At 40.5% G+C, this 15183-nt stretch overlaps 1 protein-coding gene across 2 annotated transcripts; it reads right to left on the minus strand.

Annotated features, from left to right (window-relative positions):
* Positions 1–2175: 2175 nt before the first annotated feature.
* heg1 (heart development protein with EGF-like domains 1) lies at positions 2176–14828 on the minus strand. Of its 2 annotated transcripts, none has more exons than XM_085249789.1 (14): positions 14385–14828; positions 8533–9817; positions 7897–8402; positions 6955–7068; positions 6634–6762; positions 6454–6530; positions 6304–6359; positions 5795–5955; positions 4760–4894; positions 4455–4497; positions 4333–4370; positions 4103–4190; positions 3472–3649; positions 2176–3345 (listed from the first exon to the last, which is right to left on the minus strand). In XM_085249789.1, the coding sequence occupies exons 1-14, from the start codon at positions 14656–14658 to the stop codon at positions 3202–3204; spliced, it is 3228 nt and encodes a 1075-aa protein (XP_085105915.1). In that variant the 5' UTR covers positions 14659–14828; the 3' UTR covers positions 2176–3201. The 2 variants fall into 2 exon arrangements, with proteins under 2 accessions (XP_085105915.1, XP_085105914.1); XM_085249788.1 differs by having other exon boundaries at positions 5795–5970.
* Positions 14829–15183: the final 355 nt, after the last annotated feature.

Here is a 15183-nt window from a genome sequence, read left to right on the forward strand (position 1 = left end):
CAGTTTTTTTAGACATTTCGAAAATTCAACAATTTAACAATAATATATATATATATATATATATATATATATATATATATATATATATATATATATATATATATACATATAAAAATAGTAAAGATTGACAGCAGTTTGTTTACAAAGTTCACAATTTAAGCCTGACAAGCTACTAAGTTTAATGTGCTCCCAGCTATATGTAAGTCAACGACATCCAGAAATGAGTATGTGCTAAGAAAAACATGTGCAGACCACACAGCACAGAACACATAAAGGACTCCTTTAGCGAAGCCAGTGACTCTCACCTAACTGCTGGACCTTTGAAAGGAGAGGGAAATTTCCATTTGCTGCTATTTTCCTTATGTGTTTGCATGGCAGTACCACTGGAATAACAACTGAATTATGGAAACTGCAATGGTATACATAGTACTTTGCAACTTGCGCAGAGATGGTGGTAAAAATGTCATGACATATTGTGAGGTTGTAACTGATGCTGCCAAACGTAACAGAAAATCTTCAAGCAAACACCAAAATCAAGGCTATTATGAAACTCAAGTTGTTACTTGAAGCCTGAGAAGCTTTTTGATCTTTTCTCTATGATCTATACAAAGCAAACAAACCAGTTACATTTCTTGCAATGCTGAAAACAGCAAAAAGGTCCATTAATCATTATTAGAAAAATGATCTTAATGAAAACATTCATAGTGGAGGCAGCAGATCAGTCTCTGTTTTTGACCTTCTTCATAAGAAGCACCAGATTCATACATTCTTAGAAGATGTTCTAAATTACATTCTCAGAATTTACATGTTTTTCAAATGCTCATATAGCTAAAATTTTGATTTTGAGGTTAAATTCAGATGTATTGGTAAAATTGCACCGTATGCAAATTAATAAATTCATTACTAATGAATAAATGCAGAGTGGTTTATAAACACATAGTGAAAGAAAAAGGTGAATTAAGAGGAAACACTCACTCCCCCAAGCAGTCTAGGCCTACTGCAGCGTAACTAAAGGGGGATTCAGGGTAACCTGATCCAACTGTAACTATATGCTTCAGCAAAAAGAAAAGTCTTAAGCCTAACCTTAAAAGTAGAGCAAATTTTTGTCTCTGGAACCCAAACTGGGAGAAATATGTTCTCTTTCCAGTACCCTTTCTGTACACATTTTGGATGAACTGAAGGCTTTTAGAACAGCCCGATAATAATGGTCCATAGCAGTCTAGCTTAGAAGTAATAAATGCATGAACCAATTTTTCAGCATCACTCTGATTCAGGATGTTTCTAATTTTGGAGATATTGCACAAATGCATGAAAGCAGTCCTAATATTTGTTTAATATGCACATTGAACTGTATTCTGGTCAAAAATAACTCCAGGATTCCTCACATTGTTACTGGGGGCCAAGGTCGTGTCATCCAAGGTAACTGGTTTGACACAGTTTTTGGGGCTGATTACAGTAATCTCACTTTTTATCTGAATTTAGACGCAGTTTCAGTCAAATTTGAAAGTGTCAGTTTTGGAGCAAGGGTTACTTTCTTGGTCGCCACCCTTTTGTCCATGGTGAAAAATCACTTGCTGCGGACAGTGACATTGGTGTTCCAGCATTTCGTGGCAGGGTTAAGCATTGGTGGTTCCTGAAAATCATTTGAGGCTGACAGTCTACCAGACCTTGGCAAAGTGGAGACACATTCAAAACACTCGTATTTATGTGCAGTTGTTTGAACTAGAAATGGCTCCAAGACACCTTCCCAACTTGTGTAAATCTACAATTCTGCTTGTTAGATCTTCACCTTAAGGTATTATGACATCTATGCCCATAATGAGTGTATGTAAACTTCTGAGTTTTACATGATAAAGGTTTAAGCACCAAAAAGTTTAGTGCAAATAACAGGACAGTGACTTGAAGGTAAAAATGAAGGTATGCATGACAATATCAGCCAGTGTTAAATGTACTGTTTTAGTATTGAATTTCCAATCATCCCATTTCTTTCAAGTTTAAATTGCTAATTTGTTCTTCTTGGTTCATGGCACAATATTGTACTAAAACGATGCAATGATCATTACTTTTTGGCAGCATAAGAAACAGAAATTAACTTACAGTTGAGTAATATAAAGTGTGCCATTTATCCCGAACATATAGGATTTAAAGGTTTAAAGAATGGAGTCCCAGAGAAAATGCTTTGTAACATTTTTATTTAAATAAGCTCATCTGACTAAAACGCCAGAATCAACACCAAGTTAGAAAACATTCAAATAAAAAAAATAATCCACGACAGAAATAGCTAATCATGATACATCTTTACATTCAAATATTTAACAACAGTAACGATACAGATTATTATTCCTCACACACTTTCATTCTTTAACATACACAGGCATACACACACACACATACTTATTTAAAGCCACAGGTTTATCCCTCTAAAGTCAGTGTGTATGTACGAGATGTTATGCTACATGTCATTGATTTGGACATACAAGGAATAAATAAATGTTGGCAACAGACTACAAAGTCATTCCTAAGTTTCTACTGGCATGAAGCTAAACTTCGTTCACCCTTCAGTGGTTTGCTGTTGTCATGTTGAATCAATATTTTACGTAAGAAGATCACAGCATTGGCACACACATGTTAAACGTTCACTTACAGAAACGACATTATCTGTGTTTTTGCATGTCTGCTTGCTACATTTTATTTGTGGTTTATCCCTCCAAAGGATGCTGCATTATTTTTTTTATTGCGTTTTTCCCCATATCTGGTGAGCACAATGGAAACATCGTGAATGCTTTTATTTATCATTAAGCAATTTTGTTCAAGCAAAGCTGCAATGCATTACCAGCCAGCAACAGCATAACTCTGGCAGCAAGAGAGGCAGACACGATGCTAACTGTAATGGATCACCGACCTACACACTGGAGCAAATTAGTATTGGTGGTTGTATGTAAGGCAGGAAAAACACATTAAATACAACATCAGCACGGTGGAAAATGCACGTGTTAACGTGACTGGGCCATGCAAAAACACTGAAACACATTTTACTCGAGAAAATGTGTACGTTTATAATGTGCTGACACACACAAACACGTATTTAGTGTGCAAATAGGGTTTGCACACAGTGACAGAAAACCCATCCTGACAAATCCCAACTGTTAGTATGAAAAAAATGGTACGTTTCTAATAGTTTGCGTGTTCACAGTGGCCCACTCAGAAGTAGTCTCTTCTCCTTGAATCATCACTGATGAAAGATGGGTTCCACTGGGCTGGGTAGATGCATGAATGGCGAGAGCCTGGGAGACCCGGGAAGGGGTACAGGCCATTTCTGTCCAGGTCTGAGTTACGCAAGGCAGGCTGAGGGAAATAACAGAAGAAACAAAAAAAGGACTTTATCATCAACCACACACACAGAGAAACGAAGCCTTAACTTAAACAAGAGACAGAGATGTGTGAGAAGCGAGAAATGACATGTTCCCTTACAGAGTAGTAGATATCAGTCATCTGTAGCAGGTTTTTTGTGCTGCCGTTCTCTTGCATCTCTATTGTCTCTCTCCCCCACTCCATGGATATCCGGTTATTTTTAGGGAAGTCTGCGTACGGGGACATCTGCAAGTCTCCACTTTTAAAGATGATCTTATTGATGTCATTTTTGTCTTTCCTGAAAGATTCCACATTGAAAAAACTTAAACTTGATGGGTTTTTGTTTATAAATATAGCCTGTATATAAAAGATGGATGTAGCCACCATGATGGAAGTCTCTACTTGAGTATTTTTCCTTTTTTTTTTTAAACTCAGATGTCATGAGGATCTAGTATTCCCTGAATTTTGTGCTTTTCTGACTCTAAATGGGGCCATTTAGATGTCTTCACCACAAATTCATCAAGAATGTACCTGCTGAGGTTATAAATTGAGCAGAAAGACCTTTTGACTTCTACAGACTTTTTGCAATAGGAGGCCTCACCTCCTATTAATCATTAAAAGAGTGTTATTTTATGGCACTTCCACATTAAGCCCATCTTTTACATACAGATTGGGTTTATAATATAAAATAATATTATTGGGCAATATTCATTACATTTACTTTCTTGAATTAACAATAAAGCAAACTTACTTGCAGCAAGTGACAATGAGAGCAATGACAAGGATGAGGAGCAGGGCGCCCCCTGCAGGTGACACTACCACTGCAATCAGCTTGTAAACTGCAATTGCAAATAGAAACACCGTAAATATTATTCTTATTACAGTTAAAAAATAACACAAAATTACACTTAAGAAATTTAGCACATTTAAAGATATAAGAAATTCTATTTAAGATGAATATGATCGGTGGGCTTCACTTACAATTTCCACAGTTGAATCCTCCAAAACCAAACATGCATCTGAAATAAAGAAATGGAACCTTCAGTTGCCTTGAATATTTTCAGAAAACAGTACTGACAAGAAACAAAAGGAAGCAAACTTACGGGACACAGGTGCCATTTTCTAGTTTTAAGCCATCTCCACATTCTGAAACAAGACATTTTGTTCAGTGACTTGAAAGAACACAGTTTGGTAAGTAGGTTTCAAAGGCCTGGCCAGTGCTGTTTTATTCATTTTTGGCTTCCTCAGTCAAATTCTCATATAACGTGTAGCAGTCAAATTTTAGGGGAAACTGGAGATATTTTGAGACATTAATTTCCTTGATTTAACTTTTTCATTTGACTTCTCTCAGGTTGGTGACTCAAACAAAAATGCACATGTGGCAACATGTAAATAAAGAAGAGCTTACCTAAGCAGTACAAATCGTCAGGATTGTGTTTGTAGTATCCCTCACGGCACTGGCAGCACGCGATACCACTGGTGTCCGTGCAGCTGGAGCGCTCTTCATCACACTGGGTTTTCTGAGCCGCACAAAGACTCTCCGCTGGAACACAGTGCGGGCAGAATTAATCTCAGCTATAAAAATCTGATCATAAAACACAATTTTTGTTAATAGTTCCCCTTTGTTTCATTGAAAAATGAATAATTTTGACATGCAGAGCTTGTACAGTATATTTTAGCATTTAGAGGCACAGCACCAGTGTCCTGTGACATGATTATACAATTACCGGTAGTGTCATGTTGCGAAATGAAGCTGTTATATGATGCTTTGAAGTTTCTGGCTTATACACATGCAAAGCTTTTTACATATATATCACGCCACAGTTCATTAAATGTTTTTATGGCTAAATTCTGCCCTCTGGTGGTTGAAATGAGACTGCCCTAAATAAAGGGTTATTGTGTTTCTGTTGCATCAATAGAACTTCGTTTTGAGGCAGCTGAAGTTGCAGATGTTGCAGACTTTGTAAAGTTACTTTGATGTTAACAATGTTTTACACGACAGGGCACTTAGATCATCCAACCATAGGCTCCTAGCACAACCTAGGACTCGAATGAAGTCGAGAGGCGACCGGGCCTTTGCATCCGTGGCACCCAGACTCTGGAATAACCTCCCCGTTCATATTCGCACTGCCGAGTCTATCCAGTCTTTTAAATTACGTCTTAAAACTTGTTTTTTTACTTTGGCTTTTGATTCTGTCTAGTTGGCTGTTTTACCTTGTTGCGTTGTTACCTATTGTTTGTTGTCCTCTTCTATTGTTTGTTTTAACTGTCTCATGTTTTTATTGACTGTGAAGCACTATGGTCAACACTGTTGTTTTTAATATGTGCTATATAAATAAATTTTGATTTGATTTGATTTGAAGAGCAGTTGGAAAAACGATTTAATTAATTAAAACAAACACAGTTAATGATTTCCACTGAGATTTCTGGCTATCACACTCACCGTGGTAAGTGAGCTTGTATTTCAGGACCACCTGGCAGTGGGCTAATGCGGAGCTGCAGGTTTTGAGAGACATCTGGATTCTGTTGTTGACCTCAGTGGTTGTCACATTAGCGGAGGTGGAAAACGTGTTAGCAACCATGACACTAACACCATCCTTCTCTCTATGGGGAGGAGATCTGAGGTCAATATGGAGAATTTGTTGGTGTTGTAAATAACAAGAAAACAAGGTTCTAATAGATAAGAGAGATCCCTTTTAACTAGCTAAGTTTTAGCATCATCAAAAGAAGAAGAAGAAGAAATGTCAAAAATGCAGATCTTTGAAGTAGAATGACGAAAAACTGAGAAACAAGTAGACTTGCACTGGAAACATTACCTTATAGGATTGTAATTGAAAGATTCGTTTTTTCTGAGGTTACTAACAATAATTACAACCACTTTCTTTAATTGCATATTTTAACTATATATCAAAAAATACAGAAAATGTGCAGAAATTCAATGCAAAAACGTACTGCTTGGTCACTGTTGAGCGCCTGTAACCTGGGTAGTCAGAGAGTGAAACATTGAACTGCAGGAAAGACAAAAACAGGAGCATGTATAAGATATAATGCACGTAAGCTTAGTGAAGCACAGAATATGCAGTGACGCGAACTGCCTCTCACCAGCTTGATGATCTGTCTTTGGATATCAGAGTTATGTAGTGATCCGTTGGCACTGATAGTGCAGAGAAATGTCTTAGCTATTAAGGGGGGAAAACAGTGTGAATTAAAAAACATAAAAGGCCTCTGAGAAAATAACTTTGACTGGAGAAAAAAACAAACTCTAATGTCCTTTTTCTTTACCTCGGCTGCATGTGCGTCCATCTTCAAGGTCAAAGCCCAGCGGGCATTCACAGCTGAATGAGCCATTCGTGTTAACGCACGTGGAGCCTTTGGGGCAGGGTTCTTGCTTTTGCTTACACTCATCAATATCTAAACACACAGGTGTAACAATATTATATTTGGGAAGGATTTCACCAAACTTTTACACCCTTATCACACTCTCTAAAAAGGGGTTGATGCAACATTTCATGCATTTTGTTTTTTGAAAGACAAAACATGGAAAAACACACATAGTACCAATATTGTTTTTAAACTGTTGGGTCGAAGAGCAGAAGAGCTCACCCTTGTTGCAGGTCCGTCCCGTCCATCCTTGCTGACAGCTACACCTGAACGCATCCGGTTCATCACCCATACAAATCCCTTCATTGTTACAAGGGTTGGACACACAGGGGTTTCCTAAAATTTACGAGTAGATAGAGGGTGTGTTAGCATTAATCAGGGAAAATAGCATCCTTAAAAAAGCTTCGGTTTGACCTTTTAGGGCATGCGGTTTCACTCTGACCTGTCATCCATCCTCCTATGTGCAGTTTTATCTCTGTTATGCAAAGTCTATTATATTTGATAGATGATTTTTTGAGACTTCTACAACTAATTTCCATATTTTTCTGCTTCTGTAAAAGATTCATTGTTCCAAGTAGTGAATTCATCCAATCAGAAAGAAAGATCAGTGCAGAATACCAGACCCATTCACTGGGAGCGGCACGTTAAAAGCATTTCACACAAGTGCATCACTTGAAAATTCATCAGCAAATTCTTGAGACAAGAGAGAACAAATCCGTTTAACAGCATCTCATTGTGAAGAAGAGTCCAAGTTATGTGTATTCATCATTGTTATGTCAGTGGTACTTTTTATTTTATTGCTTAGGACGGCTGCAATCCTCTAACTGCCACCACAGAAAAGTAAAGACTGCTTTTCAGTAAATTAATCTGTCAATAAATTAAGGTTGAACTCTTTTTTGCTTTATTGCAACATGCAAGAAATCAGCTAATGCCATCTACTCAGATTATTAGTCACGTTCATGACCAGGAAGCACAGTGTTTGGGGAATATTAGAACCTGTGATACGCTGAATCGTTATTGCACAATCCTCTATTAGTTATAGTAAGAAGAAAACATGCAAATATGAAGAGCAACTCATACAAGAACACGATAAACACACATTTCTGCTCTGAAAACTGAATAATAAGTCCCGTCATTTGAAGAGAAAGAAGCTGACTAACTCACTTGGAGGTGGAGGTGGTGGTGGTGGACTGGTGTGCTGAAAATCAGGGGGTGGTGTTGTGACCGCCAGCTCTGTAGGACCTCTGTCTGTCTGATTCCTAGTGGTGTGCAGAGCTTCCGTACTCTTGGTTGGGGTACTGTGGGTGTAGGTTGTAGTGATGGACTTGCTGTGAGCTGTGGTGACTCTGCTAGTTCCCGTGCTTGTTTCGATCTGCAGGGTGGTGACATTAGTGGGGTCAGACATCCCAGTCACGGGGCCCTCCGTGTGCCTGGGTGGCGCACGTTGGGTCGGTTGCGCTGCCAGAGTGGAGGCTACCGTGGAGGACGAACTGTATAGGACAGTGGCACTGGTAGGGGACTGTAGAGGAGAGCTAGTCACGGTGCTAGTCAACCTTGCGGATGAAGTTGGAACTAGAGGAGGTGTGGTAATAGCCTCAGTGGAGGTTGTGGTGCTGGTGGTGGTGCTGAAAGCGGTTGATATGATAGGGTTTTCTTCTGTTATCTGCGATCTGACGAAGAGAAAAATTAAACCTCAAGTCAAATGAAATCAAGTTCTGCTTCTACCTTCTTTAAAGGTACAGACTTTAAAAACTTCAAATTATTATTAATATTCATCAATATTCTTTTTTTTTAGCATACCTTTCTGTAACAGTGGCAGGTGAGGTGGTGAGGAAGACGTTAGTACCCAGTGGTGGCATATCTGTCAGAGACTGATTTGTTTCAGACGTACTACTACTGACAGTAGAGGGCACTGCAGTCAGACCCAAGTCGACATTTCCCTCTCTGGTCTGCGATGAAAGCCCCTCAGTGCCACTCTGAGTGCTAGAACTGTGGTCTCCAGTTGAAAACTCTGTAGACGCTCCAGAACTAGAGCCCAAGCCTTGCTCTGTTCCTGAAATATTGGTGGGACCTCCTGCAGGTGAGGTGAAAGGAGGCGTAGAGGAAAATGACATTTGAGATTGGTCAGTGCTGGGCTCTGTCACCCTGATAGATGACGTTGAGTCAGACGGCTCTTCTGATGTCGACGTGTGCTGTTGTTCGGTGGCATTGGGATGTCCAGTAATACTCTGGGTTCCACTGGAACTTGCTGGGCTCCCAGTTTCTGAAAACACTCCTTTGAACGAGTCGGTCACGTCCCTTCCAGTAATCCCTGTGGACGGGGCACTGTGGGTGTAGTTCTCAGTCTCTGTCGACTTAGGAGAAATACCCCAAGTGGAAGGAGGCTGACGGGAGTTGGAGTCTTCTGTAAAGGCAGATGAGGTGGTGTTGCTGGAGGAGGAGGTAACAGACAGCAAGGTCCTCTCCCCAGCTCGGCTGGTGGTGGTGTAGGTGCTGTCGGTGAGGACGTCTGTGTGGGAGGCTGTGGCATCCCCCATTTGGAGAGTAGTGTCTGGGTTGTCTTGGAGTAGGTGGCCCTCCTCTGTAAACACCTGGGGCCTATCCTCCTCTGACACAACATAAGAGATACCTGACGTCTTGTCTGTGTAAGTCATGTCCTTCCAGTCCCTGCTGTTGCTGCTGCTGCTGCTGGTGGTGCTGCTGCTGGTGCTGCTGCTGCTGCTGTTGCTGCTGCTGCTGCTGCTGCTGCTGGTGGTGCTGCTGCTGGTGCTGCTGCTGCTGCTGCTGTCCTTCCAGTCCCTGCTGTTGCTGCTGCTGCTGCTGGTGCTGCTGCTGGTGCTGCTGCTGCTGCTGCTGCTGCTGTCCTTCCAGTCCCTGCTGTTGCTGTCGCTGCTGCTGCTGCTGCTGCTGATGCTGCTGCTGATGCTGCTGCTGATGCTGCTGTCCTTCCAGTCCCTGCTGTTGCTGCTGCTGCTGGCCTCAGTGGCAGTTACAAAGTTGGAGGTAAGTGGCTCAGTAGACAGTGGATTTGCAGTCTCTATAGACCCACTGCTTGTTTCTGTAATGGACTGTGTCTGGTCTGTGCCTAGGAATAGAGAAAAAGATCACATTAGTAAATATTCACCAATATAAAATCATACACTTTTGAATCAGTTATGAACATTTTTAAAGATTTTCTATCATTAAGGAGGTCCAGTTAAGGCATGTTAAAATGTTACTTTAACCTCCTAGGACCTGGTGTCCACATATGTGAACATCACATTTTGGGTTATTTAGACTAAAATACTCAATTTTGCTCAACAAGGGCCTGATATCCACTTACGAGGACATTATACTGTAACTGTTCTATCGAAATTTTAAACGAATATCCTCATATGTGGCTCTCATTTTTCTTAGAAACAAAAATAAGGTAAAAAAAAAAAATCTGGTAATTCTTTGTTTTTACATTCATCAGGTCCCAATATGCCCAAATATCAAAGAGAAAGTAAAAATGCATGCCGTGGAAGAGTTCGGGTCTTAGGAGGTTAAATCAGGGGTGTTAAATATAAGGCCTGGGGGCCAGAATGACTTCAATTTGGCATAAACCTTGGACTTTTGACTGTATTTGTACAAGTTTTACAGCTTTTCCTACTGATAAAAACCTATCCCAACAACAAAGTAATTAATTACTAGAGTTAAAATTAGGACAATAAAATTACAAAAAGTTATTTTTTCACCAATAACTATTGAAATTCCTGGGCTGTATGCAGCCCACCATGTAAAATGAGTTTGACATCCCTGTTTTAAATGATCTGGTAGTGATTTATTGGTAGTCACTGGACAAAATGAAGTCTGTTGTGCCACATACGCCAACTCTTGAGAAATGAATATGCACTGGCTTTCTCCTTTTCTACCATATACAGCTGGTAACTTCATGAAATTTGGCTTTGCACTGCTGCAGCCACCTAAAAATTTAAAGGCAATCTTTTTTTTTAAATATATACCAGCATCCTTCATCACTAGACTCAAAAGAGTGTTGCTGTACTCGCCTATATGTTGTACTTTACCTCCACCAGAGGGTGTTATCCCCGTCTCGCCTGTACAGTCTATAGTCAGAGACAAAATGCTGTCAGAATTTAACTTGCAGCATGGGCAATGCTTTTGGGTGGAGAACAACTGGCAGCCAACTTGTCTACTCTAACAATGGCTTGAAGTCCTAAATATGGTGGGGACTGTCTCTGTTGGGAATCAGCCATTTCCTTCCTAAAGCTGAGCGAGCACAAGGAACTGGCAGAAAGCTGTCACAGTGGATCTGGGTGTGTGCTCATATTCAGTCTTTTTTAGTCTGTGTGAAAACTGCTAAGTCATAAAAACTCCCAAAACACTACCACTAAAGGGGAAGAGAATGACTTTTAAAGTAGTGACTGTTGTTTTAAACACTTTTTTCCCCCCAGGCATGTCCTTTTTACAGCTGACAGTAGAGCTAGAAAGGAACCAACAGCAGAGAGCAAGCGGGATGACATCCAGCAAAGTCTCCAGCTTGAATAATTCTCGCAAGGTTACAGTTTCCAAACATCCAAGATAATCTGAGCTTGTCCAGCACCTCTGGCCACATGTAAATAATTCATGTTCAACACATGTCAAACATTTCAGCATTCAGTTATCTATTTACACATCCAACACACGGGGGCTTAAAATTATTTTTAGCACCAACTGCTTGATAAGATGACGGCTGAACTGGGTTTCCATGTTTGTTACTGACTTTGCCTGCTGCTTGGCAGCGGTTAAACCTTTGTTTCCCTTGCAGAAAATACACTCAAAGGATTGCCTATTTTGGGAGCAGGTAGGTTTTTTCCCCCCATTTGAGAATGTTTTGATTCTGAAAAGCTTAGAGTTGCTCAACTTGAATCCCAAAGATGGATAGAAGAGTTAAAGCATCAGAAGTACTTAAGCAATGTGAGACAGATAGGCAAAAAAAAGACCTCTCTCACTCTTTATCCCTATCTTTGTGCAGTGCTGTCTTACAGCTTATCTGGCTGCTGTCCTGGACTGGAACAACACCACTCTTGAGATGAGTGTCAGTGCCACCAGCAGACAACATCCAGAACCAATGAAAGGGAGGGTTCAACAGCTAAACAGCCAGTCCACTGGGAGTCTAAGGGGAGAACTGGGCCACCAGACTCTATTTTTCCCTCTCACTTCCTCTGCATGTGTCTCTCTTATTATTTCATTTTCTCTCTCTGGATACCGTCTGGGCAACAAAACTCAGACAGGAACGTGGTGTTGGCAGCAAATGACAGACACTCCCAGATCCTCAGCTACTATCTATCTCTTAACTGTTAACACAGTTGTAACTGCAGTCTTTTAACATCCGTTCCACTTCAGAAGCTCTATGGCTCGCATATTAATTCAAGCAAATGAAATGCCTTTTGCATATTAAAGACCCTCAGATGACACCACAGTAGTGCTTTGAATAGACTGGCTTATACTCATTATGCAGGCCAAAGAGGGCAGCCAAGATGATCTTGCTAGGGTCATTGAATAAACATTAAGTGAGGAAAGTGAATCATTTCAGCCTCATCTTTCCTTTGCAGCATCTACGAAAATCCTGAACTTTATTTATACTGCAAAATGGAAGTGTGTGCAACTTTAAGAATCAAGAATTTTATCAACATAATGATTAAAAATATCTCTTAAATTCAAAGAAGCACGTGCGCTATAGTGCAACATTTGAGGTATCCTATTACCATGGAGACAAATCTTTTAAGTGTTTATTACATAGTGTGTAATTTCTGATTCTTACTTTGTACACTATATATAGTAGTTTATATAGTAATTAAGCAAAAGTTGCATTTGTAGTTGTAAAGTTGAAAGTTTGTTGAAGTTTAAGGGCAAAACTATCAAAATAAAATGACGTAGTCATCGGTCCAGCCATTACTGGATGTTTTATGGTACATTATTATGCGTGATACTGGCTGTGATATTAAATATTATTTTCACATATGCCCCAGCATCAAAACCCTCCTTCTTCCTGCTGGCAGGAGTGTAGCTTAAACCAGCTGTGGTAGAGAAGAAATGTTCTTCCAGCACAGCAGCGTTATGCCTAAGCCCTTCATTTAAGGGATAAGAGTATTATCGGCTCTGCAAAGTTAAAGTCCTTTCTCTATCTTTTATTGCTTTGAGTCAGTATGGCAATAATTCAGGAATTTTATGAGGCATGCTTTTCTTCTTATAGTACGATGGATGATGTTTGGCTTTGTGCACAGGAAATCAGACCCAAATTCTAGTTCTTTCATCCAAACTTCTGAAAGTAGTCATGGAGTGCTTAGGATGTGGATTCCCTCCTCCTCTTGCACCAAATGCTCTAAATACTTCAACTGCAGGTTCCTCTGTATTAGTAACGTCTCTCCCAAGCAAAAAGTAGCACGCTTCAGCTCTCATGCTCTCATTCCTGTCCAGACGAACTGCATGTTTAGGATTGTTTAATACTGCAGCATAAATGAGTGTCATACAGCAGTTTAACCACTGGATGCTCGGGTCCAGGTGGGTATAAGCCGATGAACAAATGTTACGGCTTTCAACACCTCCTGCTAAACAGGAAGCCAGCACCTGTAGTATTACATCAAGTTCGAATGCAGATAAGATGTGACGAGTGATAACCTCGTCAGTAGATTATCCAGTGTTTACTAAGCATTGAGCGAATGCATCTGTTCTGATAACCTCGTCAATTTTTAAAGCTGTCACAGTTCATGGCAAATACTCTGTTTACCTACAGTGGTGAGACTTGAACTTGTGTAATGGTCTGAAGGAGCTCCAGGAGTTGAATATGAGCCCCAAACTATTAGCTTTAGGGCCTCATTCCTGATAACACTAATCTCAAGATCTTTGGGTTTTGAACCAGTGGTTGTACACAACAGGGAACTTGAAATGAAAGTAAATGTGGTAAAATTGTTTTTGTTTTTTAAACCGTTATAACACCAGTCAATAGATATACATTACTTCAGCTCTATACTGTTTGCCGTTGGCAAAGCAGCTTATGAAAATTAATTCTAGCAGCCTTTCTAAACACAATTTCACAAAATACATATAAATATAAGTGTGTGAATGTGTGTTTGAATGGGTGGATGACTGAATGTAGTGTAAAGTGCTTTGGGGTCCATAGGGACTAAGTAAAGCGCTATACAAATACAGGCCATTTACTATTTACCAAATACCATTTCTTAAAGTGGGAAAAGCATCTAACTTGCATGTGTGTAAAAGTTTTGATGGTCATAAACACATCTACAAGAGCCATTTCAGGATGGGATTAGAAAATAGGCTTTGGGACAGTTATAGTGAGGCATATTTCTGGAATACTGCACACCTGGCTAAACCTGGCACACATGCACGATGAAACTAAGCACGTGTTATTATTTCATTTTCAAAAATAAAACAATACACAACACAGTCACAAATAACCGAAATGGAAACTTTGTGTTTAGACATTTTTCTTTTAAACTCATACTTGTCAATAATAGAAGACCACTAACTTACAAAATAATGTTGGAGGATCTCAAATGAACTTTTATGGATCCTTTTTTGTTACCTCACTTCAACAGGCCGAAATGAAAAGGAGATCTTTTCAATCATTGTGCAGCACTTGCCACTGCAGGCCTCACACTCGGAGCTCTTACCGAAGTTTCCAGCAGTAGCAGCGTGAGTTTCTGCAGCGTGCCTGAGCAGGAGGTTTCTCTGTGATGGTGTTAAAGTCTCGCTGGAGTATGAATTTGAAGTTGCGCTGTTTTCCATGCTTCTGACTTCATCCGTGGCCACCGAGTCATCCAGTGCTGGAGTTGCCGTATTCGTGCTGTTGTTACTGGGGGTCCCAGCCCGGAGGGGCCCCGGCAGACCCAGATGAAGGACCAGAAGAGACAAACCGAGGACGTGATTCAAAAACCACGTTTCCATGATTTTTTCAAGACCCCCCAAAACGGTCGCCGATAGTTTCCGTGAAGTCGAGTGAATGTCGGAGAGTCTCCCGGGGACACCATGGGAGGAGCGCTTCGGCGTTTAGTGAAGTTTTAATGGGAAATGAATAAATCCTGGTAAAGGTCCGGAGGAGATCCGCAGCTCAGACGGCGGGGAGCGGAAGATAACAGAGCCGAGGCAGCAGCCTGTTATCTCAGCCCGGGCTCCTCCTCCTCCCCGCACACACACACACACACACACACACACACACACACACACACACACACACACACACACACACACACACACTGAGAGTCCCGTTACTGAGCCCAGTAGCGCCTGTGTTGTCTGCAGGTGTCGGAAGCTTTGCCCATAAATACTTTCCTTTTCAAGCCACAGAAGACGTGAAGTTTTTAAGAGCTGTTAGTTACTCACATCACCGAATAATCCCTCTACTCTGAGTGTTACGGTAGCCTATCATTACCTGCTGATAATAACCTGTAATCACAGGCTATAGTTGTAAAA

The sequence above is a fragment of the Mchenga conophoros genome, linkage group LG16 (genome assembly GCF_057382185.1).
Source record: "Mchenga conophoros isolate Kocher_MC1m ecotype Shallow Benthic linkage group LG16, M_conophoros_male_GT1.1, whole genome shotgun sequence".
Classification (NCBI taxonomy): domain Eukaryota; kingdom Metazoa; phylum Chordata; class Actinopteri; order Cichliformes; family Cichlidae; genus Mchenga; species Mchenga conophoros.

Bases quoted from the DNA above. Each gene is read 5' to 3' on its own strand.
- heg1 (XM_085249788.1), bottom strand. From the start codon at position 14,658: ATGGAAACGTGGTTTTTGAATCACGTCCTCGGTTTGTCTCTTCTGGTC. The intron at 7,069-7,896 runs GTGAGTTAGTCA...CGTAAATTTTAG, and splicing joins ACCACCACCTCCACCTCCAA to GAAACCCCTGTGTGTCCAAC. The intron at 6,531-6,633 runs GTAAAGAAAAAG...CCCCCTTAATAG, and splicing joins TGGACGCACATGCAGCCGAG to CTAAGACATTTCTCTGCACT.